Genomic DNA, 25,627 nt, shown 5'->3' with positions numbered 1-25,627 from the left:
AACATCAGATGCATCGGAGGTCTATGAACAAGGAATGAAGTGAGCTATTTTAGAGAAACGGTCCACGACAACAAATATGGAATCATGCTTCCGAATAGTCTTGAGAAGTTCAAGCACGAAGTCCATACTGATATCCTGCCGAGGGATGAATGAGACCAGCAAAGGTGTGTATAATCATGTATTTTGTTTTCTTTGCTTTGCCAGTTGACAAGTACGGCATTACCTTATGATTTTGGTTACGTCTCGCTTGAGACTTGGCCAATGAAATCTATCCTCCACTAGGGCAATGGTCTTGTCTCAATCGAAATGACCCGTAACCCCTCCTGAATGTAACTCCCAGACAAGGACATCGAGGAGGGAGGTACGTGGTATGCACAAGCGGTCACTCCTAAACAAATATCCGTCCAAAATCAAATATTCACTGTTAGCTCCTGACGGACTCTCTAATAATAACGCGTAAACAACTCCAAAATCTGGACACTCAGAATACTCTTCTTTGATCCGCTCAAGGCCCATAACTTCAATGCTCATGGAGTTGAGTAATGCGACTCGACGACTCAACGCGTCGGCAGGCTTATTCTCTACACCGGCTTTGTGCTTAAGCACAAAAGTGTACTCTTGAAGGAATTGAGCCCACTTGGCATGCCTGGGGCTTAATTTCTTCTGAGAGTTCAAGTATCTCAAGGCCTCGTGATCTAAGAACAAGACGAATTCTTACAGTAATAGGTAATGACGTTAATGGCGTAGTGATTGCACTACCGCATAGAACTTCTTGTCGTACGTGGAATATCTTTGTTACGTCTCATTCAGTTTCTTACTAAAAAAGGCGACAGGGTGCCCTTCCTGACAAAGTACTCCTATGCCAACACATGACGCGTCACATGCGACTTCAAAAGCTTTTGAAAAATCTGGAGGTCGCGTGACTAGAGCTTCGGTTATCTTGACCTTTATCTCCTTGAAGGCCTTTGAAGCTGCCTTTGTCCATTTAAACTCTCCCTTTTTTATGCAATCCGTGATGGGAGCCATAATGGAACTGAAGCTCGAATGAACCGCCTATAGAAGGTGGCTAAGCCGTGAAAGCTACGCACCTCATGAAAATTGCGGGGTTCAGGCCAATTGACGATGGCTTTGACCTTCTCGGGATCCGCCGATACGCACTCAACTGAGATAATAAAACCTAAAAAGATCACACTACTAGACAAAAACGCACACTTCTTTAGGTTGGGGTATAACTTTTCGGCCCTAAGGATCCCACAAACCTGCCTCAAGTGGTTGAGGTGTTGCTCCTTGGTCATGCTATAAATCAAGATATCATCAAAATATACGACTACAAACTTCCCCAGAAAGGGCCTCAACACTTGGGTCATCACACACATGAAAGTGCCTGAGTCGTTAGTTGATCCAAAGGGCATAACTAGCCATTCGTATAACCCATCCTTTACCTTGAAGGCCGTCTTCCACTCATCACCAAGGTGTATACGGATTTGGTGATAACCACTCTTGAGGTCAATTTTTGAGAAGATAGTAGCATTGGCCATCATATCCAACATGTCATCAAGACGTGGTATGGGAAACCGCATACTTGATTGTGATTTTGTTAATGGCCCTACTATCTACACACATCCTCCATGTGCCATCCTTCTTAGGTGTAAGAAGGGCAGGCATAGCACACGGACTCATGCTCTCTCGAATGAAACTCTTCTCTAGAAGTTCATCAATCTGCCTCTTCAACTCAGCGTGCTTCTTTCGGTTCATTCTGTAATGCAGGAGGTTTGATAGAGTTGCCTCAGGGATTATATCAATGGCATGTTGTATATCCCTCATAGGGGGAAGCTCATTCGGTAGATCATGAGGAAATACATCACGAAACTCATGTACTACCTGAATGGCCTTACTGGGTAACTCTACGCTAGTCTCTGGTACACTCTCCCTAACCACAAGGGCATATACCATCGAGTCCACCTCCGTTTCTTGCTCAAAGTCTTTGGCATTCAAACTATGGAGCGGTTTGGACTTGGACTTTGAGTCCACTTCTTTTGGGCCGCTCACACCACTCTGTAGCAGACTCCTTTCCAGTCATATTCTTGGGTGGTAGAGGATTTAGCTTGACCTTCTTGCCCTCAAACAAGAACATACAGACATTTGAATGACCAAATATGGTGACATCCCTGTCATAGAGCCACGGTCTACCCAAAATGATATGGCCCACATCCATAGGAACAACATCACTCCAAATTATGTCTTTATATGATCCAAACTGAATAGGGACGAGACAGCGGTGCGAGACTGGAATGGATGTTTCATTAACCCAGGAGACTAGGGCTGAGGGTGGGCTTCCAGCTTCAAGCCCAAACGACTCACAATGCTAGTCGATGCCACGTTGACACAACTACCACTATCCACGATCATCTTACAGCACTTTTCCCCACATTTTGCATAAGTGTAGAAGATCGTGTTGCGGCGCCAGTCATTAGTGTTCTTAGCTTGAGCCAAAGCGCAACACACAATTGCAAGGGTCGCAGACTCTTGCGTTCCCTCTTCCTCATCACTAGGTGTTTTGAGTGGATCATATTCCTTATCTTCACCATCACTCTCTGAGGGCACTACTTCTACTTACCCATCAATAAGGATTACTTTGGTGCCCTCTCTCGTGCCGCACTTGTGAGCAAAATGACCAAACCCTTGACACCTAAAACACCTAGTGGCCCCACTTCCACGTGAACTAGACCTGACAATCTCTTTTACCCTTATCATCCTTGGGCCTGAACTGAGCATTATTGAAAGGTTTGTTTTGGAATCCCATGTTAGGTCTAGTCCCAGAGGGGTTGGCCTTAGCACCGGACTCGTGAAAGTCAAACCGCTTTCCCGTGGATGCTTTAAAGTATTGCTCAACGTCTAACACTACTTGGTATAACTGTTCAATAGTGTCTGATTCTCTCCTAATGTCAGGACGGAGGCCGTTTTAAAACGAGCAAGGGTGAGTACTGGGTCCGCATCAACCTCACAGCGGGTTGAGTACTCTTCGAACTTCTCGATATAGTCCGCCACGCTCATGGAACCCCTGTCGAAGACATTGTCATTCCTCAATCAACCGTGGATGCTTTAAAGTATTGCTCAACGTCTAACACTACTTGGTATAACTGTTCAATAGTGTTTGATTCTCTCCTAATGTCAGGACGGAGGCCATTTTAAAACGAGCAAGGGTGAGTATTGGGTCCTCATCAACCTCACAGCGGGTTGAGTACTCTTCGAACTTCTCGATATAGTCCACCACGCTCATGGAACCCTGTCGAAGACATTGTCATTCCTCAATCAACCGTGGGCAATAAAAGAAAGGGAGGTACTTCTCTTTAAGTGTTTCTTTCATTTCTCCCCAATGGACTATTAGGAGTTCCCTCGCTCTTTCTTTCTTTCGCTCAACCGTCACCCAAAACCTCTTTGCTTGGCCCACAAGCTTCATCTTGGCAAATTGGACTCGTCGAGCATCCGACATGTCATACCATTCAAAATAGTGGTCCATATCCGTCAACCAATCTAAAAAGGCTTTAGGGTCCAAGCAGCCATCAAATAAAAAGGCACTCACTCTAACTCCCTTGAGGAGTTGCGCATTTGTGTCATATTGATCATGATGTCCCTCTCAAGGTAGGTGCATAGGTGCACGCCCATGACCAACTCCTTAGCCGCCTCCATTCCTTAGCCTAACCTCCTGACCAACTACCTGAGATTGGGCATCTTCACCAGTGGTGGGGTTTGCCCCGAAGGAGGCATCCAAGTAGTGGTCATCATCACTCATCACCAACAACGCACTATCGTTGTAGCACGTCTTCCCCGATTCTGCACCCTCCCAACTCTGCCACACCCCCACTCTCTTTGTTAACACACCCTAACATTGTCACACGTCTCCCCACCAAAACCTTTGTCTAAGTTTCGCCTGAGCTATAATGGTGAATATTCTACAAAGATTCTTATTTCTTTCTTCGCATCAAATTATTTAATGGCGTTTTGTCAATGAATCCTCTCCTTCTCCTTCTCTCCTCCTCTCTTAGGATTCCATCGCTCCAATTCTTACCAAATCGAACAAAGGAGAAGAAGAGATTTGGGAGGAGTTGCTTTTAAGGCCTTTTCCAGGATGAAAGATCTTACCGGGCTAGTATTGGTTGCTTGATTTCCAGATCTTTTCGGTGTTTTAGGCAATTTTTGTTTATGGGTATTAGCTGGATTTCTGATATTCCGGTGGTTTTAAGGTAAACTCCATGAATTTTATTTTATTTTTTTATTTTTTAGAAAGGGGGTTTTGGGTTGGGTTTGCGGGCTAGTTTGATATTCTGGCAACTTGTTTGGGTTTTGAAAGTGGCCGTCATGGCTATGGGCACTGCCTTGAGCTTTTGGTTTTTTATTGTTTACCGAATCTAATCGTCATCATATTTGACTGCAGCTTCAACTCCTCTATGCACTTTCGATGATGTAACTTTCCTATACCAGACTTTTGACAAGACATGTTTCTCATTTAAGCTGGGCGTTTTGGACAAGACTTAATTTATGTGTCAGACGTTTGGACCAAAGTTGTGTTTTGGGTCAGGCATATGGACCAGACCCCATTGCCTCATCTGTTATGACATTTCTATTTTTGCCAGAACATCTAGAGCTACCGAAAGAGCAATGATTGAATTACCAGTCACTAGAAGTGTGTATCCACTAGAAAAGAATGGGTGAAATTCCGACAACTAGAAGTGCCACTAGATCATTCACCACTCATAGGAAGTGCCAACAGTTCACATCCCAAAAGTCATCAAAAGTGCATGCTTGCCTCATGCTACTAGTTGGTTTGTTGCCAATTGACGTTCACCATCGCGTTACCGTTGAATGTTTCTTTTACTTTGAATAAACACTCATACCCTTCAAACTCAAGTTCTCCTTTCATTCCAACTTGAGTTGTAGGGGGATGTTAAAGTAGATTAGGAATCTTCTATATTTGTATAAAAGTGTACTTGTTAAGATCTCTACAGATCTCCCATCTCTTCTATATATTATCCTTATTGTTAGTGAAATAAACAAGTTATAGCTTCCAATTTTATTAAAGAAAAACGCCAAGGCGTAAAAAGGCTACAACCCAAAAAACAAAAGAAAAATTCCATACAACTCAAGCACCTCTTCCCAACTTAGGAGATGATTTTTATTTTTTTTATTTCTTCCGTACCCTGCCACAGGAAACATCGCCTCAACCTTTCCAACCAAATCAAGATAGATTTTGGACATCTGAAAAGGATATGAAGTACAGTGGCATGTTTGACAATGTTGCTTTAATAAGAGTTAGTCAGACGCCTAACGACAAAAGCCGTAACGCTTGTTATAGAAAAAATAATGACATGTAATGGCCTCCTAACAGCCCCATAATGGTCCGTTACAGGACTGATACAAGTTTTTTTCCAAAAAAAAAAAGGTCATCACAACCCGTATCGTAATAGTAACGTTAGTAGCCATTATGAACCTATGACCTCCGTTACCATTATTAAATACCTTGGCTATAACCCTGCTTTTTACTCTTTCACGTAACCAAATTTCCTCCCACAAATGTGTGATACCCGGTAGTAGACCACCTATCTGTCAGGGAGCCTACCTAATCTAAATTAAATTACCCTGGAACTTGAAGATGATTATTCGAACAACCACATCCATGTGAGGCACCCTAGGAGAACTCATAAACCGACTCACCACACTCACAAAATATGACATATCTGGCCTTGTGATTGTTAAATAGATAAGTTTTCCAACAAATCTTCATTACTATCCTAAGTCTTCAACCACATCTCATCAAGGTGTCCCGTATCGGTATCGGTTGGCGTAACGGTGCCCTCCGAAACCGATACGGATACGGGGGCGTAACGGCGATACAGAGGCGTAACAGCCCGTAACGGCGCAATTTTTTTTTTTTTTGCCAAAAAAATATGAAAAAATATTGATTAAATCCGGAATATTCTAAGCATTCCAAATATGCATTCATTTATAAATTGGAACATGTTTATGGTGGTGTAACGGTCCACTCTTTGGTGAGAAGTTGTATCGGACTGTCTGATTAATTTTTTAACCAGGTAACTTGAATTTGACTACAAAATTCATATATTTAATTTTTTTTAAATATGTAATTTATATACTTAACAACTCGATATTATTTCTCCCAATAGTTCTTTAAAAAAAAATGAAATTAAATTCAGGTAGATGGCGTTACCAATTTGGGGCTGACTTGGAGGACCAATCTATTCTCCAAATCAGCCTCAAATTCATGTCATTTATTGTCATTATCCCACTTATAAATTGGTGGACATTTATTGGATAGTGAATCATAAAAAAATAAAATAAAATCAAAAGGCCCTATTTTAAAAAATAAAAACTCACAAATTAATAATTAAAACTAGTTAAGTAATTTGATTTTGGCATTGTGAGTTAGCAATTGCAGACCATAATTTAATTGTCAAATTTTAAGTTAATATATGTCTCGTGTACAATTTTTTAAGGCTTGAAATAGGAGGGACTCAGATGTAAAGTGCAACACATGTGTCAAAGTTTTTTGGGCCCCACCCGTGATGAATGTGTTATATCCATAACGTCCATTCATTTTGCCAAATAATTTTAGGGCATGAGCCCAAAAATGAGGCACATCCAAAGCTCAGGTGGATTGCACCATAAAAAACAACAATAATTAAATGTTCACCGTTAAAAATTTATTGGGGGGGGCTAGAAAAGTTTTAGATCAAGCTGACATGTGTGTTTTCCCTTCATCTACGTCAATGTGACCCAATTAATAGGTTAGATTGAAAATAAACATTACAGTGGACTTTAAGAAAATTTTAATAGTGAGCATTCTATAACCATTTTTTCCTATGGTGTGGTCCACCTAAGATTTGGATATTACTAATTTTTTGAATTCTGACCTAAAATGATGTGGCAAACTGGATGGACGATATGGATAGAAAATATACATCATAGTGGGCCCACTCGGGTCTGATCACATTGGATGGAAAATAAACGTTACCGTGCGCCTACGAATTATTTAACGTGAAAATCATTATCTTTGTTGCTATTTTTGGTGTGGTCCAGATGATCTCTGGATATAAGTCATTTTTTGGGTGGTGCTCTAAAATGATCTCTGAAAATAGACGAACGGTGTAGATGTAATAAATATATCACTGTGGAGCCCATATAACTTTGATCTCCTTTGAACCGTTCGTACAACTCGGAGCTCGAGAAGTGTCAGCGCTCGTCTTTGCGTGACACGTACCTACAACAGTATTAAAAAAAAAATGGGGAGAGAGGGAAATGAAAAGAAAAAAAGAGGGAAAGAAGAGAAAAGAAGAAAAGAGGGAAAGGGGGAGAGAATAGATTGAGAGAGAGAGAGAGAGAGAGAGAGAGAGAGAGAGAGGAAGAAGAAGAAGAGGAAGAAGCAGCTGCAGCCGCAGCCGCAGCTGCTCGAGAAGAAGAAGAAGAAGAAAGAGAAGAAGAAGAAGAAAAGAAAGGAAAAAAAGGTGAGGTTTCCGTAACGGCCGTTTCGACCCCGTATCGCGTAACGGGTCCCACCATTACCGTTACGTATCGGCCGTTACGGCCGATACGTAACCGATTTGGGATACCCTGCATCTCATTGATCACTAACTAGTTTTATGATTTAAATGCATTGGTGTATCAACTAGCTTAATACCAAGAAAGCGTGTTTCTGTGAGAAAATCCAAAACATGTTTTCTTTGAGACAGATTAATACCATTCTTTGATCTAACAACTTCCAACCAAAGGCAATATCGAAGATGACTCAAATCTTTCGTTAGGAAGTGACATTGAAGTGTCATTGAAGATGCTTCTTAAAATCCTCAATTCCTTTATTATCACTCTACATGACCACAATGTCATCAACATATAATATAATTAGACCCAAGGCACCCCTTCATGTAAAGATAGAATGATCAGCATGACTTCATACAAATTTGTAGGCCAACATACTCTTATTGAATTTATCAAATCATGCATGCGATGACTGTTTTAACTCATAAATCGCCTTTCCTAGTTTGCAAACCTTATCCAACCCCCCTTAAGAAACAAACCCAGGTGGTTGCTACATATAAATCTTCCATGTGAGATCACCATGACGAAAGACATTTTTAACATCGAGCTGAAAGAGGGCTCGTCCATGATTAACAACAACAAAGAATGACGTGAATGGAATTAAGATTGGCAACTAGAGATAAGGATTCGACATAATCAATGCCGAAAGTCTAAGTGTAACCCTTCAACCATTGAGCCTTCAATCATTCAAATGTGTCATCAAGCTGAAATTTAATGGCATGCACCCATTGATAAGTAACAGTATGTTCACCAACAGAAAGACTAGTTAGCTCCCAAGTGTCATTCTGATAAAGTACAACCATTTCTTCTTTCATAGCCGACTCCCACTCTTTATAAGACAAGGCTTCCCAGTATGACATACGAAGAGAATGAGATGACAAAGATAAGGAAAATCCACAGGTGGAAGACAAACAATGAAAAGAAACAAATTTGGAGATAGGGTGGTTGCTACATGCACGTTTACCTTTCCTCAGAGCAATGGGATATCAAACGAATCAAGAATATAGGTGGAGTGACTAGATCAACAGGCTTAAAAGAAGATATGGTAGATGGCACATCATGGTTGGCAGCACTATCTTCCCATTTTCATCAAAGGCAAATTTTAAGTGTAGGCGTGGTAGGAATGGACAGATTAGTGGGAGGGGACGATTGAAATAGGCACATGCACTGATGGTGAAGCCTGTAAGTCAAGCAATCTACTGTCATTTGAGATGAATGGAATAAACTCAATAACATCTGCATAAATAAATTATCTTTGAAGACAAGGACTAACATCAGTAACCGCGTTGCATTCTAGAATACTCAAGAAAAATACATTTAATTACTATAACATTTAATTTATCATGGCCCCACTCCAACTAATGAATAAAGCATACACACCCAAAAACCTTGAAGGGCAAAGAGAAAAATAAAACACCTGCAAACAAAATTGCATGAAGCAACTGCCCAAAAGCATTCGATTGAATTGATAGTATGTTGTTAAAACTGCATCACTCCAAAAAAACATTGGAGCATTCATATAAATCAACAAAGTATATGTCACCTCAAGCAAATGACGGTTTTTTTTACTCTCCAACACCGTTTTGCTGTAGAGTATGGGCACATGATTTTTTATGCAAAATACCATTTTCAAATAAATACAAGCTAAACAAATAGGCTATATACTCCTTAGCATTATTTGAACGAAACACAGCACTTCGAAGTTAAATTGATTTAGTACTTACATGTGAAAGATCTTAAAAATGGAGAACAATTCAAATCTCTCTTTCATTAATAAAGCTAAGTCATTCTTGTAAAACCATCAATACAAGTAACGAAATACTTATACCATGACAAACTAGAAACTCAAATAGGCCCCCAAACTCAATACATGCATTTCCACATGTGGTGGAAAAGAGACTTGATGATGCTTAACTCACACACTTCACATTTTAAAAATTGACACAAACGATAACTGAAGAATAACACTTTTGAGAATATTCAAGGATGGGTAACTAAGACGACAGTGTCACTAATAAGGAAAGAAGTTGTTCTGTGCTACTGCTCCAATTACTTCACGGTCAAGATAGTAAAGCTCACCATATTCACGTCCTCAACCAATCTTTTTCTTCATCTTTAAATCTTAAAAAAACACTCTGTAAAGGATAAAAGGTCACAAAGCAGTTGAGTGATTTTTTGAATTTAAAGCTAAAAGGAAATTTAGGTACATAGAGAACATATGACAATGAAAGAAAGGGACTTGAATGAACAGTACACGTTCTACACACTTTGGATTAGGTACCATCTGTCAAAGTAATCGATGAACCCGACAACAATGTATAGATAGAGAAAAAGGCACTAAACTCACCTGTCATATGGTCAGAGGCCTCAAAGTCAATAATCCATGGAGCAAAGGACTTGAACCCTAAACAAGTCATACATGAGTTCACAACTATGGCTATATATGAGTGGAAGTAACGGTAGAGATAGTTTGATTCTTCAATAACTTGGAATGCTCATATTTGGTAGGTGTGACCATGTCACCAGATGTACTTGGTTGCTTAGTTGCGGGAGTAGAACCAGCTGAACGAGACCCACTATTCTCTTCAGATAAGATACCTAATTTGTCCAAGTTGGCCTCCCATGGAAGTCTATACATTTTTCAACAATGTGATTTGTAAGCCCACAATGAGTAAACTTCTTAGGTCCATGACACCCTACTACATCACCACAACCACCTTAATTACCTTTGCCACCTCCTTGATTACCTTAGCCACCATGACCACCACTTCTGACTCGTCCAGCAAATGATGCCATTGCTAGAGCAGAATTATCACAGACACCCGCAAAGCCAAGAAATACACGTTGAAGGTGCGCATAAACTTCATTTAGAAATGGAAAATCCTTGGCACCCAAGATTTGCACCAACACTAGCTCATATTTTGGTTTTAAGACAGATAGGAATTTAGCCACATGGAACTCCCCATGTTGCTGACATTGTTTCTCTAGATCACTAGTAAGTGGTTTATACACATTCAGCCCCTCCAACATTCCTTTGAGTTCAAATAAAATTCATCGAGGGACTTGTCTCCTTGATAGAATGTAAAAATCTCTTCAAACAACTTATATGTACGAGATATAGTCTTATCAGATGAATATATCTCTCATAATGCATCCAACACCTCCTTTGCAATATCTAGAATTATTACATTTCCATTAATAGGAGTTTCCATAATGTTCCGCAACCACATCATGATCCGAGCATCTTCCTAGATCCATTGATCGTACATGTTATCACTTTCATCTGGTTTCTCCGAGGTAAAATTTTAATTTTACTTTGGCCATCCAAAAAATTTGAATTGATTTAGACCATTGGCAACAATTTGCTCCATTTAGTTTTATAGAGGTTATCTAAACTCCTCGAAAATCAGATGGATTTAGGAACCCAGATCTTTAATCACCATTCACTTCATTAGATGAAAAAATTAAAGAGAATATCACAATGCTTACATGAATGAGGGCTAATTCTTTCAAATATAAAAATGCTCAAATTGCACACTCCTCACGATGTACAAATCATACTTGATGAAACAATCGCCCTATAGGATCCAACCAAACACGAGGAGCGATGATCATGAAAGTAGCATTCATACTATCACACGCAAACCATTACAAAGGCCCAGCACAACCAAAAAATAATAATAATAAAGAAATAAAGAAACAAAGAAAAAACCATGGGTTTCATAAAGAACTTTCAACACGAGGGAGATATGAAGAGCAACAAGGAAAACAAAAAGAAGATTTTATGAGATGAAAGAGATAGAAGAGAAGAAAGTGGAGTAAATAAGAATGAAATGCTGCTCTGATACCATGTAGAATTCTGTAGAAGTGAAAAGAAATAGAAAGGGAAAGAAAGAGATGGAGAAGAGACTGGAGAGAGAATGAATTAGAGTTACACACCCTTATACTCTCTTTGAATGGAGAAAGAATGAATTAGAGCCAGTGTTCAAGTTGTCGGTATCGCTACAAGTTTCGCTGACTGGAGATAAAGATATAATATCGTTATCGCCGATAATATCGCCGATAACCAGAAATGCGAAGAAAAATGGCGAATAATGGGGAAAATGATGGAATTTTTCGGTAAAACTTCAGGGCATGCCTAAATACACATATTTGCATATTTAGAAATTAAAAAAAAATTACAAAACAAAGCACTAAATAATAAGTTTTCATTTAATGGGGCCCAAAAAGCATACGCTGCCATAGGAAATCGCTTTAATTATAATCAAAATGAGTTCATATAATACTTTATGGGGCCTACTATAATCACTCCAATTGTATCAAAATGAGTTCATATATACTTTATGGGGCCCACTGTAATCAAAATCGCTCCAATTGTAATAAAAATGGGTTCATATAGGACTGAGTCAACTCTATGGGGCTCACTGATTTATATACTTTTATCCACTCTGTCCATCCACTTTACCATATAATAATAGGGGTTGATTCCAAAGACAAAGCATATTCAATGATCAAGTGGACCACATCACAGTAAATAGTGTGAATTTGAATGTCTATCATTGAAATTTTCTTAGGGGCCATAGAAGTTTTGGATCTGTATAATTTTTGTTTTTTACCTTCATCGATGATTATGTGATCTTATGGATAGCTTGGATGACAAATAAACATCATTGTGGGCCCTAGGAAGTTTTCAACAATAGGAATCATTGTCCCCACTACTTTCTATGGTGTGGTCCACCCAAGCTTTGGATCTGTCTAATTTTTGGGTTCATGACCTAAATTGATCTCGCTAAATGGATGGACGGTGTGGATATAACACATACAAAATGGTGGGGTCCACGGAACTTGGTGACATCCAAGCCACCAAGGTCGGCACACCCACCCGCTGTCACTCCTGGTAAAAGGTCCGTTGATTGCGTCCTACCCCCACCCAGACGGATTACCGTCCAGCAGGGATCTGCGGGGCCCACCATGATGTAAGTGTTTTATCCATTCCGTTCATCATTTTTCTAAGATCATTTTAACATATGAGCCAAAAAATGAGCATGTATAAGGCTTAAGTGGACCATAAACTGGGGATTGAACGTCCACCATTAAAACCTTCTTGGAAGCTGGAGAAGTTTTGGATTAAGCTGATATTTGTTTTTTCACTTCATCAACGTCTACATGACCTTATGAATAGGTTGGATGGTAAAAAAGCATCACGGTGGCCCTTAGGAAGGTTTCAACGGTGGGTGTCATTATCACTGTATCTTCCTTGGGTGTGATCCACTGGAGCTGTGGACCTGCGTCATTTTCATAATTATATCTTAAAACGATCTAAGAAAAGCAATGAACGGTGTGGATAAAATACTTACACCACGGTGGGCCCCACAGAGCCCTACTCGGATGGATTACCGTATGAGAGGGGGTAGGACGCAAGGGGGATGCGGATTGCGTACTGAGTAACTCAGCACGTACTGAGTAAAGTCTGTGGGGTCTACCATGATTTACATATTTTATCCACTCTATCCATCCTTTTTAACAGATAATTTTAGGGCTCCAAACGAAAAACCAAGTGCATCCAAATCTCAAGTGGACCTCACCACAAGAAACAGTGTGAATTGAAATTCTACTGTCCAAAATTTCTTGGGGCCACAGAACTTTTGGATGAATCTTTTATTTGTGTTTTCCCTTCATCCATGTCTGTGTGATCTTATGAACAGGTTGGATGACAAATAAACATCACTGTGGGCCCTAACAGGGTTTCAACGGTGGAAGTCATTATTCCCACTATTTCCTGTGGTGTGGTCCACTTGAGTTTTGGGAATTCTTCAATTTTCGGCTCAACCACTGAAATGAGCTGGAAACACGTATGGACGGTGTGGATAACCCACACACATTCACAGTAGGCCCAACTGAGTTTACTTAGCACGATAAAAGCCACACAGTACGCAATCCGATTCGTAAAAGGGTTTCAAAACCCGAAACCCTAAAAAAATCGCAGAAAAAGCCGCCGATAGAAAGGTTCCAGAAGGGAACCTAAAATCTCAAAAAATCTCTGATTTCGCTCTTCGTCGAGATTTGCCCATTAATGCCGATCAACGATTCTATTCTACAGGTACATACTTCCAAAAGTTTCTTTTTTCCCCTTTTTTCTTGATTTTTTTTTTTTTTTGGTATTTATGCAACTCCCGATTTTATCGTCCCTTTTATCGTCGAATAGGAGTTGTCGGCTACATTTATCCCTTGACAGGGCCACAATTTTTGGTCGACAACTGTATTTTACATTAAAAATCGATAAAATCGCCGAATATTTGCCAATATTTGGAAGAGAAACGAAAAAAGTGAGTTTCGGTGTCGCAACTCCAGCGACACCGATAATATCGGTGATATTATCGATTTTTCGCCGATAATATGAACACTGATTAGAGCCACACGCCCCTATACTCTTTTATATTAAGGTAAAAAAGGAAAATTTCCAAAACCATCCTCAGAGCATGACATTTTAATATTAATTACCTAATTGATTAAATAAATAGAAACAAGGACTAAACTCAAGACTATGTGGATTGTACCACTATATGGCCCTTATTTCATTCATCAATGTGGACCATAAATTTGTACAACCCACATCCACAGTCATTAGCAGAAGCAATTTATGGTTAGGACTATACTAAGACTCCTTTTGCTTTGAGAAAAGTACATAAAGAAGCAAACACTATTTTATCGTTAATGATGATGGTATTTTGAATTTTTTATTTTTTTTTTTTAAAAAAATAGAGTTATCTTTGAGATTAAGCATGTGGTAATTCCTTTCGCCATGTGTTACCAATGTATAGCATGTGCTGCTATCTGAGCACTAGTTGCTAGATTTTCTATTTTATTATGTGTTGCTTTTCTATCTTCAGCTAAGGTGATCATCATTAAAGGCGTGTAGGTAAATTTGAATAACATCTTTCAATTTAGTTGCATCAAACGATAAACAAAGGGATCTAAGCACAGGTCAGGAAGCAAATAGACTGTGGATCAATGACAGAATTGACTGATGATCAATCCCTAGATCAATGAGGATGAATGACTTAATCATGTGTTCTAAACCAGGGTATTCAAAAATGGTTATGTGACGTGGTGACATTGAGAACCGTTGTGCATTACAGGGCTGTAATAGCCGTTATGAAAGAAATGGCCTGTAATGGCCAATATAGGTTTTTCCAAAAAGAAAAAAGGCAATAATAGCCGTTACAACCCGTATCCTAACAGTAATAATGGCAGACATTACGACCACCATTACTATTATTGAATACCTTGATCTAAACTGATAGTTGAAAATCTTAGGTTGAGATGGGGACCCTGGGGTCCATGATCATATGGGAAAAGTAACTGCACACCTAATCGTGGAGTCTAGCAACGATAAGGCCCATCCAAAATGTGCCCTTCATCATCAAATTCTGCTAAATCCAAAGATGATATTTGATGTGACATAAAAGTGACTCAAGCCGGTGGAGATGTACGACAGTTCTAACTCAAGGATAAGCTTCTTCCCAACAGGGAAGGAATGGTGCAACCCAAGAGCAGCACTGAAAAAGATATCCAATAAGTAGATTGGGTCCATGAAACTTTCAGATTAGTTCATGGGCCCAATGGTCTGATTGATCCACGTGAGAACCCGATGGATCTTTTGGGCCCATATGCTCCATAGCATTTTACTATTTCATATACTCAGTAGCTTTTCATAGAAATAAAAGGGATATTATTTAGCATCCGTCTATATGTATTGTATTTGTACCCTTAGTGTTGTTACTTAATTTCCGGACAGGTACATCTGAATGACACGAAATTGGTCGCTTTTGAAAGCCTATTAAGTTAGTTTTCAAAGAAGCTCAAGATCAGGCAATCTCTAACAAGAATTGAGTGGGTTATGACTTATGATGGATTTGCAAAAGGGACGTATGTTTCTGATGAGATTTAAGGCCTGTTTGGTTTTCCAACTACAGTGGTAAATGGTAGTAAATGGGTAATGATTACTTTTGTAATTGTGTGGTGATATCACCTACATTTGACTGCAATGATGATTTTGCTACATTGTTTGTTTCACTCAGAAATCATCGTAAAAATGGTAGAGTTTTATAATGTGAAAATGTAACAATTACAGTTTCCTTTACCTGTTTCCTTCACAAGTGTATTTGACTCTTGATTTATGAGCCATAATTCTTCATTAAACAAACACCTGAAAATGATAATGATGGCTCATTTACTTTGCATTACATAGGAAATTGGAAAACCACACAGGCCCTTAGGGATATTTCAGTCATTATTAATGATTTATTAAAAACTCTACCACTGTGAGCTTTTCCACGCTCATTTCAGTCCCAGGCCTGGATAAATGAGAAGGTTGTGTCAGTTAAGCAACCAGCGTAGAACTTTTGCCATATCCTTCTCATCATTAGTAGTTTATTAAAATAGATGGTTGGGATTAAAATAATGGATTTATGATTAGATGGGCATTCTTTTGCCATGTAAAAAGTATATATGCATGTAAAGACTCTTGTATAAATGAATGGTGAATGAAAAAGAAAAAACTTCGTTCTTTTTTTCGCTAATCCAGTGTTCGATTAATTTTATGGGTGTGATTCGACCGGAAGTTCCGGGGTTGACATGACTTAGAACTCAAAACTTCAAGTTAAGTATTAAAGTGTGTTGCTTCGATTCATCTTATCTTGCATCATCATCGCATGATTAAAGAAAATGCTGACATTCAAACTTACATATGCATCCTAATACCAATCGCACATATTGGAAACACTGACCCATTTGCCTGCTAATTTGTCCAGCAATGCAAAACAAGGACCACAGAACGTTTTTTGGTTGTAATGAAATCCAAAGCTTATGTGGACCAATTGGCAAGCGCATGGGTATCTTTTTCCCATTCGCATTAGCGGACATAAGCATTCCTCCAACAATGAACAGATATTAAGCATCTAGCTATTTTCACAATAAAGAAATGCTTCAAGTAGTTGGCGAAAGGGAACACTAATATAGTTCTAAGTTTCCAAGTTATTGACAAGTAACCGAAGATTTGGTATTAGATTCCAACATAACACGGTGTAGAAACTTTACCTGGATGCACAATAAAGGCGTGCACACGTCTTTTATGGAGAGCGAACTGCTAGAGTAAAAGTAATAGTCGTCCACGGATTTGAAACCAAAGGAAACTGCAAAGAGTTACTGAAGGTGCTCTTAGAAATCTTCTATGGCTTATCATTCAACACAAGAAACCTTATTTCAACACAGAGATAGCACATACCCCGTGTTAATCCATCGTCAAATTCTCTGACGGACCTTGCATTAGCTGCCAATGGGATGTTATATTCACCATCCATATCTTCAAATAGGAGAGCATGCCTGCAGAAAACCCAAAGAGATACAAAGATAACACATTGCTAAGAAACTTTTCACGAACCATAATTTCATGCCGATCATTATAGAAGTAAGATATAAAATCAGAGCATAAGGATTACTTCTTGAAAATTTTACACAGAGCTCTTGAAAGAGCTTTGTCATAAATGATATTGAAACCTTTACGGAAATCTTCATCTGCAATGACTAAATTGAAAGGATTGCACAAGGATACTGCCCCAGAAAGAGGGCAATTATTGGACTCCTGCAACAAACATCATGTATGAGTAATGCAGCAAAGAATGAGAAAAATCTAAAATATATGAAAGCAGAGGAATAATATGATCCTTGACGATGGGTCCAGTATCTTAGATCTTCAGTCTACATGACTGGAGCCCGTGGTTCAGTGACCTTTCCAGGCCTTTGATCCAAATCTGATGGGTCTAACGTGGACGGATCATATCCAAAGTCTCCCAGAAATAGAGATCTAATGTGTTGATCCGACAGACCCCTTATGGTAAGCCATTGAGAGAGAGAGAGAGAGAGAGAGAGAGAGAGAGAGATGAAGGCTAAAATTTTGGTTTATGCTTAGGAATTATATTCTTGACCCTTGGATATGTGTAATATCCTTGGGTAGGAGCAAGGTATGGTTCAGTGATCAGTCTGATGATCTGGTTCACCCCAACCATGCATGGACCATGCCCGAAAAGTCTCCAAAAACCCTCCAATGTGGGACCAATCAAATCAACAGGCTGATCACTGAACCATGGGCACTGGTTGTTCCTACCCAGTGATATATTATACATGTCCAAGGTTGAAACTATATAATTCCCCATGAAAGCAACCTATCAGCCAAAACTTGTCTTCATGTTTCTTTTAATGGCTTACCGTAAGGGGCCTTGAGGCAAAGAACACTGAGCCTGTGAATTGCATACCATTGAACACAACACATACCGCACATAACTCATTGGATGTTTGGACAGGAGATAGTGGAAAAGAGTAATCTTCAAAAATAGAAACAAGAAAGAAAGAAAGAAGAGTGAAAAGGAGTGTTGCCAGTACTATGATAATATTTTTTTCCCGTATAATCATGCACATACACCAATGACTTTTTCTATGAGTATATACGTCAACAAGTTCTGAGGATAAGGTCCTTGATAGAGTGGAATAGTGGAATAGGATTCATGTAGCCAGCCCCAATTTGTTGGAATAAGGCTTAGATGATGATGATACATCAATTACTTGCAAAACAGGATTCATAAAGAGATCCCCAATAACTGGGACAAGGCTATGATAATGATGCAAGTATACATATTCCAACATATATAAGATAGCATTTACTATTTATTTCTCATTCCCAAGTGACGCATCCAGATCAGACATTACATGTTTGTATCAAAGGAGGGCCAGAATGAACCAGCTTTAACAAACATGTGACCCATCCCCTATCATATGGAATCCAATTGGAGCATTGTAAGACCCGACCCAAGTTCATATGTGTGTATGTGTGCGTGTGAGTATGCATTTCGTTCATCTTAGTCTCGCAGTCCAACCGGTCGAATTCCGGCGACCCGCGACTTTCGGTTAGCATTTGCGGTCTTCCTCGAGTTCAATTACATTGACCCAACTCGGATCGGCCCGAGACCCATGCCATCTTGTCCGTATTGGCGTCGCAGTTCCAACGCCACGTCTCGTGCGTTAATCCGATATGTACATCTCAAGTTATGAGCATCGATCGATATGGGCCATTGATTGCATGATTGGTGGACCCCACCATAGTTTACACGTTTTCCCATGCCCATCATTTCACCCTAGGCTAAGTTCCTAGAAAGGCTATTACCCTAAGCCTTGTTTATATCACCATAGGCCACCATTATTGCCTAGGAGAGAGAGAACTCATCATTACAAGGCTTAAAAGCCTCTCTCTCTCTCTCTCTCTCTCTCTCTCTCTCTCTCTCTCTCTCTCTCTCTCTCTCATTTCTCTCTACACCTTCATCTCTCCTTTCCTTAGCAAGCACCCAAACGTCCCCTCCCCCATTTTCTACAGCCCCTTCTCCCTAAAATACCTCATCATCTATCCCTTCTCACTTGATCTTAGCCTTTGATCCATATTGCTTGGAGCCTCTAGATGATGGTGATGTAAGTTTCAACGTTGATCTAGGTGGGTGCTTTCTTCATTAAGTAGATCCTTCATCTTCTTCATGTAGCTTTTTCTTCCTCATGTAGTCTCTTTCATCTCTCTCATTTGGATGTGTAGGACCCACCAATTAATGGTGGAGATCCTACACAATCATCTAAATGTGGCCATGAGGCCCACATTGTACATGCATGTCCATGCATGGGATTCTTCCCTTGATGGACCCCTTGCATGGGGATTTTCCCCATTTTTCTAGGTATGATGGGTCATCTAGACCCTTGCATGTTGCTGGGATGGCATCCCAACCATTCATCTCAAAGATCTAGGCCATGCATCACGAGATCTATGTTGTACAATGTGTTTATATTGTTGTTTGTGGTTGTGATTGTGTGGGGACGGCTCAATAATGGCGGAGCCCTCCCCTGATGGCTCTCCCTTCTCTTTCCTTCTCTTGTAATCTGATGACATTTAGATTGCCCAGAAAAGCCCAGTAAGGAAGGGACATCTATACTCAACCTACACCATGGTTTGGATGCCCCTTTTTGCCACCTTAAATGTTCATGCAAGGGTGGGAATGGGGTGGGCCACGGCACCCAATTTATGGGTCAATCCCTTCCTTAATAGGCCCATACATTTATTTTATTCCATGCATGTATTGTTGTCCAGAAATTTTTGGGCAGATTTTTGTTGAACTTTGGGCTTGAATTTGAGACTGATCGAGGGACATTTTGTACCCATCAAATATGTTTTTCTGAAATGTGGGGATCTCATCTTGATGTCTCCCAAATTTCAGCCCTATCCGACCCCAATTGAGGCCCCAAAGGTGTGGCCCAAGTGAGGTGGTTAGCCTGAAATTTCTGGACTGTTTCCAGCAACTTATCAGAGTGGAAATCCTTAATTATAAAATAATTTTTCCACTGGTGGGCCACATCCGTGGACCCCACCTTGTAGTACATATATGAGGAGACCTAAAACCTATTTTTTCCAAATTTCTTGAGGCCATTGATCCACCCCATTGGAGGCTCAAATTAGGGTCTATCAAAGTTATGCACTGAGTCAATTTTCTGGACAGTTTGAATTCCTTAAATTAATTAAAATATTTCTGTAAATCCTAAAATTGTGAGATTTTACAGAGGTGTGTCCCACCCATGGTAGGAGCTACATGCAAATTTTCGGGGCCAACAGACCCCTGTGCCAATCATGGTGCGGGCTGGACTGGCCCATCAGGCTGGGACGCCCAGGCTGGGGCGTCCAGCCATGGTTGGCCGTCCACCCCTCCTTGTGGGCCCACCATTGATGTATTTGTTATCCCCACCGTCCACCCCTCCTTGCGGGCCCACCATTGATGTATTTGTTATCCCCACCGTCCATTCATTTATGGTCCATGTGGGTCATGGCCATCTCCCTCAGTGGCATCCATTTTTGGGACCCATTTGGATGAGTTTTAGGCCAATTGCCCAGGCCCATAGGTCCATCTACCCTTGGGACGCCCAAGCCCATTGGACCACTGCTGGACTTCCGTTCTAGCAGCATGGTCCACCTGTTTTGTGTGTAATCCAGTCCTCCCACCTAGTGGGACCCACAAAGATAAATGTGGGCCACCAGGGAACATATACCTAATTTATATTATTTGTTGTTGGGCTCCAGCAGGCCCAGAAATAGGTGGGCTGGAAATTCAGCAATGGGCCCAAACTGGCTGCCCCTAATAGCCCGTCTTGGGGTAGCATGGCCCACCAGATTAAGGATGGATTATGCACATAAGATTGTCATTCTTTGAAATGTCTTTGGGCTTCATTCATGTTTACTTGGAGGCCCACCTCAATTGGATTTTATTTTGGATCTATGTTCATAGTTTTGGTTGGACTTTGTAGGCCCATTTATCTTGGAATCTTCTAGTCAGGTCCCTCGACCTTTGGGCCTGTATCTCACTACTTATCGTGATGGGTTTGAGGGCCATAATGTGCAAGTAGTTGGGCCTTTGGTTGCCCACCAAATAACCTTGTACTTGGGCCAAGTTGTGAGGCCCAACTCACTTGGATAAAGCATAGAAATTGCCATATGATTGGATTATCGGGCTGCCCACTAGGCCCACCACAGTATGTGGATTTGTGACCTTTATGGTTGGGCCCAAACCTTGCTTAAGGGCCCACCATATTGCCAATGAGTTGGGCTTTAAGTATAGCCCACTAGGCCATGAATTTGCCTTAGGCCCTAGGCCTTGCTTCATATTTGAGTAGTAGCGGGCTGCCCTTTTAGGACCCAGTTGAGGTTAGATGTCCTCCTTGGTGGCCCTAAGGTAGGCCCATGGGGCTGTTATAGGTGGTTGAAGGCTCACCTTGGACCCTTGATAGGACCGCTTATTCCTTTAGGCTTATATATGGCCCTTCTTTGCCTTGTGGGCTACCCCAAAGTATTGAGCCCCCACTAGAGGTTTGTTCCTTAGATTAATTATCTAAGTACCTAGACTTGATTCCCTCCTTGGGAAGGAGTATGTTCTAAGTCATTATCGCCGTATAGCACACCCTCTTGACCTATACGCATCATTGAGTGATTGGATTGCATTTGTGTGTGGACATTGGGTTGATATGATAGAGGGATGGAGTTCCCCTCTTATGCACATTGAGTGCTTGGAGCTAGTGCATGATTGGTATGCGTGACTCATGCATCTGGCATCGCATCTCATGGACATTATCGCCCTTGCTTCATCAGGGCCTTGCCTCCACTGGTATATTCGTGGATGGCTGTATGTGGACACCGAAAATATATCATTTGAGCATTTGGGGTGCATAGGATATCCCTGGGTGAAAGCCCATAAACCTTCAAGGTACCTAGAAGACTCCTCAACGCCGTGACCAAGTAGAAATCATGAGCGCCCGAGTGCCTTACACCGTTACGCCACATCTCCCACTGTCGTGTAGTCAGTTGAGATGGGATGTGGCCTTATCCGCCTGAGTGAGAGGCCATGGCTAGGCTGAGTTTGACCAGCTCATGAATGGGTCCGCTACCGTCGAGCCTTGCTGGTGATTGGCTGTCCATAGGCGGGTAGTGTAGTCTCTTACGCTTGTTGACTGTGCGGTCTTGACAGCGACAGTCATCCTGTAGTGTATCAGACCCCGGTGATATTCTTTATGATGGAACTGTATTGGATATGTGGTCTAGTTATAAGCATTGGCATCACTTCGCATTGCATTGGTGTCGGTTGTATAAGCATTGTTGCATTGCATAGCCTTGGTATGGCTTCCTTCATTCATGGCTTAACCTTGGTAAGGCTAGTGTTATTAGCATTAATCATGTTTTCCCTTCTGTATCTCCTATTATTCTTCTGCACACCATTGTCACACACTTTCACCACCCTCTAAGCTTTTTATAAGCTTATGCACGATTGACGCATACAGGAGATCCTAGGTCGGCGTCGTAGAGGCAGAGCTTGGATGGGAGTTGAGTCAAGGACCAGTGTTGAAGATATTCTTTCCTTCTTTTGTCATCAGATGTATTTCCTTTCAGCCTTGTACTTGAAAAGTTCAAATTCATAGTGGATTTTGCAATGCGTGCCTTTGTTATTTCTGAGATTTACTAGCTGTAATCTTGAGTATGTTCGTATTGGAATGGATATACAGTTACAAAAATCCTCCTTGTAGGATCCTAGGATCAGAACCTGCCTCATGAGCCGAGAATAGGGTACTGCGGAGGCTGTTGCGGCAAGAATCGGCCATCGGGTTCCTTGTGAGTCCGGTTACCGAGTCTGGGGCGTGACAAGCGTGGAGGCCGCAAGTCCAATCGGGCGGTGTTAAAAATCCCTATTATTAAACAGTTGCTAGTTTATGGCCTGTATACCAACCATACAGCAAGTATAGTCCTACATGGGCCCATACGGCTGATAGATAGAGAGTTTAGAGTCGGATTTGGATTCCTTCTTTTAGATTCCTTTATAACTTCCTTTATTAGCAGTTTGCATAGAATTAGACAAATGTGTCGACCAACAGTATAAGCAAGAAAGAACCATCTAGGAACTTCTTTCTAGAATATTCTAGAGGAACCTATGGCCTATATAAAGGCAACACATCTGAACATATGGAATATGCACTTGATTATTGAGTCAAATATAGTTATTTTGAAGGGGGGGGGGGGGGGGGTGTTGAATTGTGAGCATGTGTGGTGCTTGAATACTAGTTGTAAACTAGTATGTTGTTGGCATCTACTAACAATCCATTTTTTGGGCTTTTTTATAAGTTCGAAGGCATGTTAGAGAGAGAATTGATCTATAAACCAAAAGTAAACATCTCAATTCCAAGGTTGAATTTTCTTTCAGTTTGCTACATCACCATTCTTTCTTCCCATTTTCTTTTCTAATTTATATCACGTGTTTATTTTTTAACCAAAATAAAACTCATAGCAAATCATCCAATATATCATATCGAAAGATACAAACTAGCCTATGGCATGACAGGTAAATGCTTCAGCGCCAATGTTTTAGTCCTTCACTGAGCTAGAAGAGATTGTTAACCAATGTTTTAGTGAATACTTTCTTTCTAGGGACATAACAACTTTGTTATTTATACCTAAGCTAGAAGGGAATGTAACCAATGTTGTCAAAATCGTTATCGTATCGCAGATCGAAATAGGGGTTGAATTGTATCAAATCGCAAACCGTATCGTAAATTGTAAGATTTTTTATGATTTTCTTAAAAATACAAAAAATATAAATAAATAAACTTTAACACTATCATGACATGGTCTTACTTAAATATTAAATGATTCCTATCTTTACTACTTTTTTGTCTTTTAAGAAATTTTCCTTAAAAAATATACACGGATCCTTCAATAATTTATGTTTTTGTTACCTTCCTTAAATGTATAATTGCATTGGAAAAGTGGCACTTTATTCCGCAGACCGACGAAAAAGATATTTTAATTTCTAACCATCAATCCACAATACTTACAAGTCAACGTGATCATAACCATTCATAAAAACATTCTAGATAAGTCATACATCAATTTGGTGTTTCAACCAGTTAAGAAGTAAGAAATCATTATAAAAAAAATAAAAAAATAAAAAAACTCCACAATTTAATATTGAAGAGAATATATATAAAGAACAAAATAAAATAATTTACCTTTCCTAAAGGATTCTTTTTTTTTAAATGTTTTTCTAAATGATTCTTAATGCCCCCACCAATTTAACAACATAAATGAAAGCCAAGTGAAGCTTAAAATAGAAGAAAACAGGTATTTTCTTTTTATGACGACAAGGTGTCCCCGCCCCTGTTTAAGGTGAGACAATTCCCTGCAGATGCACGCAATCACCCGCACACCACGTGCATCAGGTAAAGCACGGGAAGGGGAATCGAACTCATGTTCGTGGGAAGCAAACCCATGACACTAGCCATTCGCCCAAACCTCGGGCAGGTAAGAAAACAAGCATAATTTGAATTGTAAATCATAGGATTCAAATCATAAAATCATAGGATTCACATAGAAAGGAATTCAAAGGTGGGATTCAAATCATTTTGCTTAAGATTCGACTCAAATCGTAAATCGTAGGATTTTGACAACATTGATATATACACAAAGTTAAGAAGGGAGCAAAGAAAGAGATTGCCCAATATACAAAGATCCACATGTTATGCATGTCGGGGCTAAGGAATCCACTATAATACTTGCCTTCCTGAATCTTTTCAACTACATGAGCAGAAGCTTCCAAGGGCCTAGGATTTCCTTAAGGCCCAAGCACCAACAACAAGGTTGTTAGAGTTCCCTTCCACATAAGGCTATCAACAAGTCGATTCAAGTTTGGGTTCTAGTTGCACAAAGCATAAAGCAAAGCAGCAACAAATTCGGGTTTGGGAGTGGGGAAGCATTTGTTTCAAAATGTAAACAAGTATAAATGGGTAGAAACTAGGAAGAGAAGGCAAGAGCGAGTGTCTAAATCGCAATTCGATGCACGAGCAGCACCTACAACTAAGGGTTGGGTCCTACAACTAAGGGATGTAGAAGAATCTAACAACTAAGGGTTGGGTCCTATAGTACCCAATATTTTCAGTATTGAAGATATCGGCCAATATATCCAATGATATATCGTGCATTACACCTATACAATCTGAAACACACAAGTATCACCAGACATATCGCATGGTATTAGATAAAGAAAAATATCACAAGATATCGCGACCAGTCTTTTACAAAAAAATATTTCGTATCAACAATATCCATTGAGATCGACAAATATCGCATGAATGTGTGGGAAGTTCAGGTCTAAACGCAGAAAAATCAGAAGAAGAAAAAAAAAACTCATCCACACGCCTTTTTCCTTGATTTCTCTCCACTTTTAAATATATCTATTGTAGATTTCAACCCATCCTTGTGAATCCCTTTAAAGAAAAACACCAATTTCAAGCCTGAATCAAGATGCAAGCCGATTTGGGGCCGTTTTGGATCTAGTGAGCATTTTCGATTTTTGATCCATTTTTCTTGTTGTAACTCGTATTAAATCAATATCAAATT

General features: G+C 40.1%; 1 protein-coding gene across 1 annotated transcript in view; it reads right to left on the bottom strand.

The window, feature by feature from the left end:
- The window catches only part of LOC131248585 (embryogenesis-associated protein EMB8), a 64,993-nt gene that overhangs the window by 13,858 nt on the left and 25,508 nt on the right, over positions 1-25,627 (bottom strand). Inside the window, exons 4-6 of the mRNA XM_058248931.1 lie at positions 17,112-17,254; positions 16,898-16,995; positions 16,711-16,805 (exon numbers count right to left, since the gene is read on the bottom strand). Of these exons, the coding sequence (XP_058104914.1) occupies positions 16,711-16,805; positions 16,898-16,995; positions 17,112-17,254 (336 nt within the window). The remainder of the gene's footprint in view (positions 1-16,710; positions 16,806-16,897; positions 16,996-17,111; positions 17,255-25,627) is intronic.

The sequence above is a fragment of the Magnolia sinica genome, chromosome 6 (assembly GCF_029962835.1).
Source record: "Magnolia sinica isolate HGM2019 chromosome 6, MsV1, whole genome shotgun sequence".
NCBI classification, from domain to species: Eukaryota; Viridiplantae; Streptophyta; class Magnoliopsida; order Magnoliales; family Magnoliaceae; genus Magnolia; species Magnolia sinica.
Note: the sequence above shows the minus strand (reverse complement) of the source record. Positions and strands in the feature narration are given on the sequence as shown.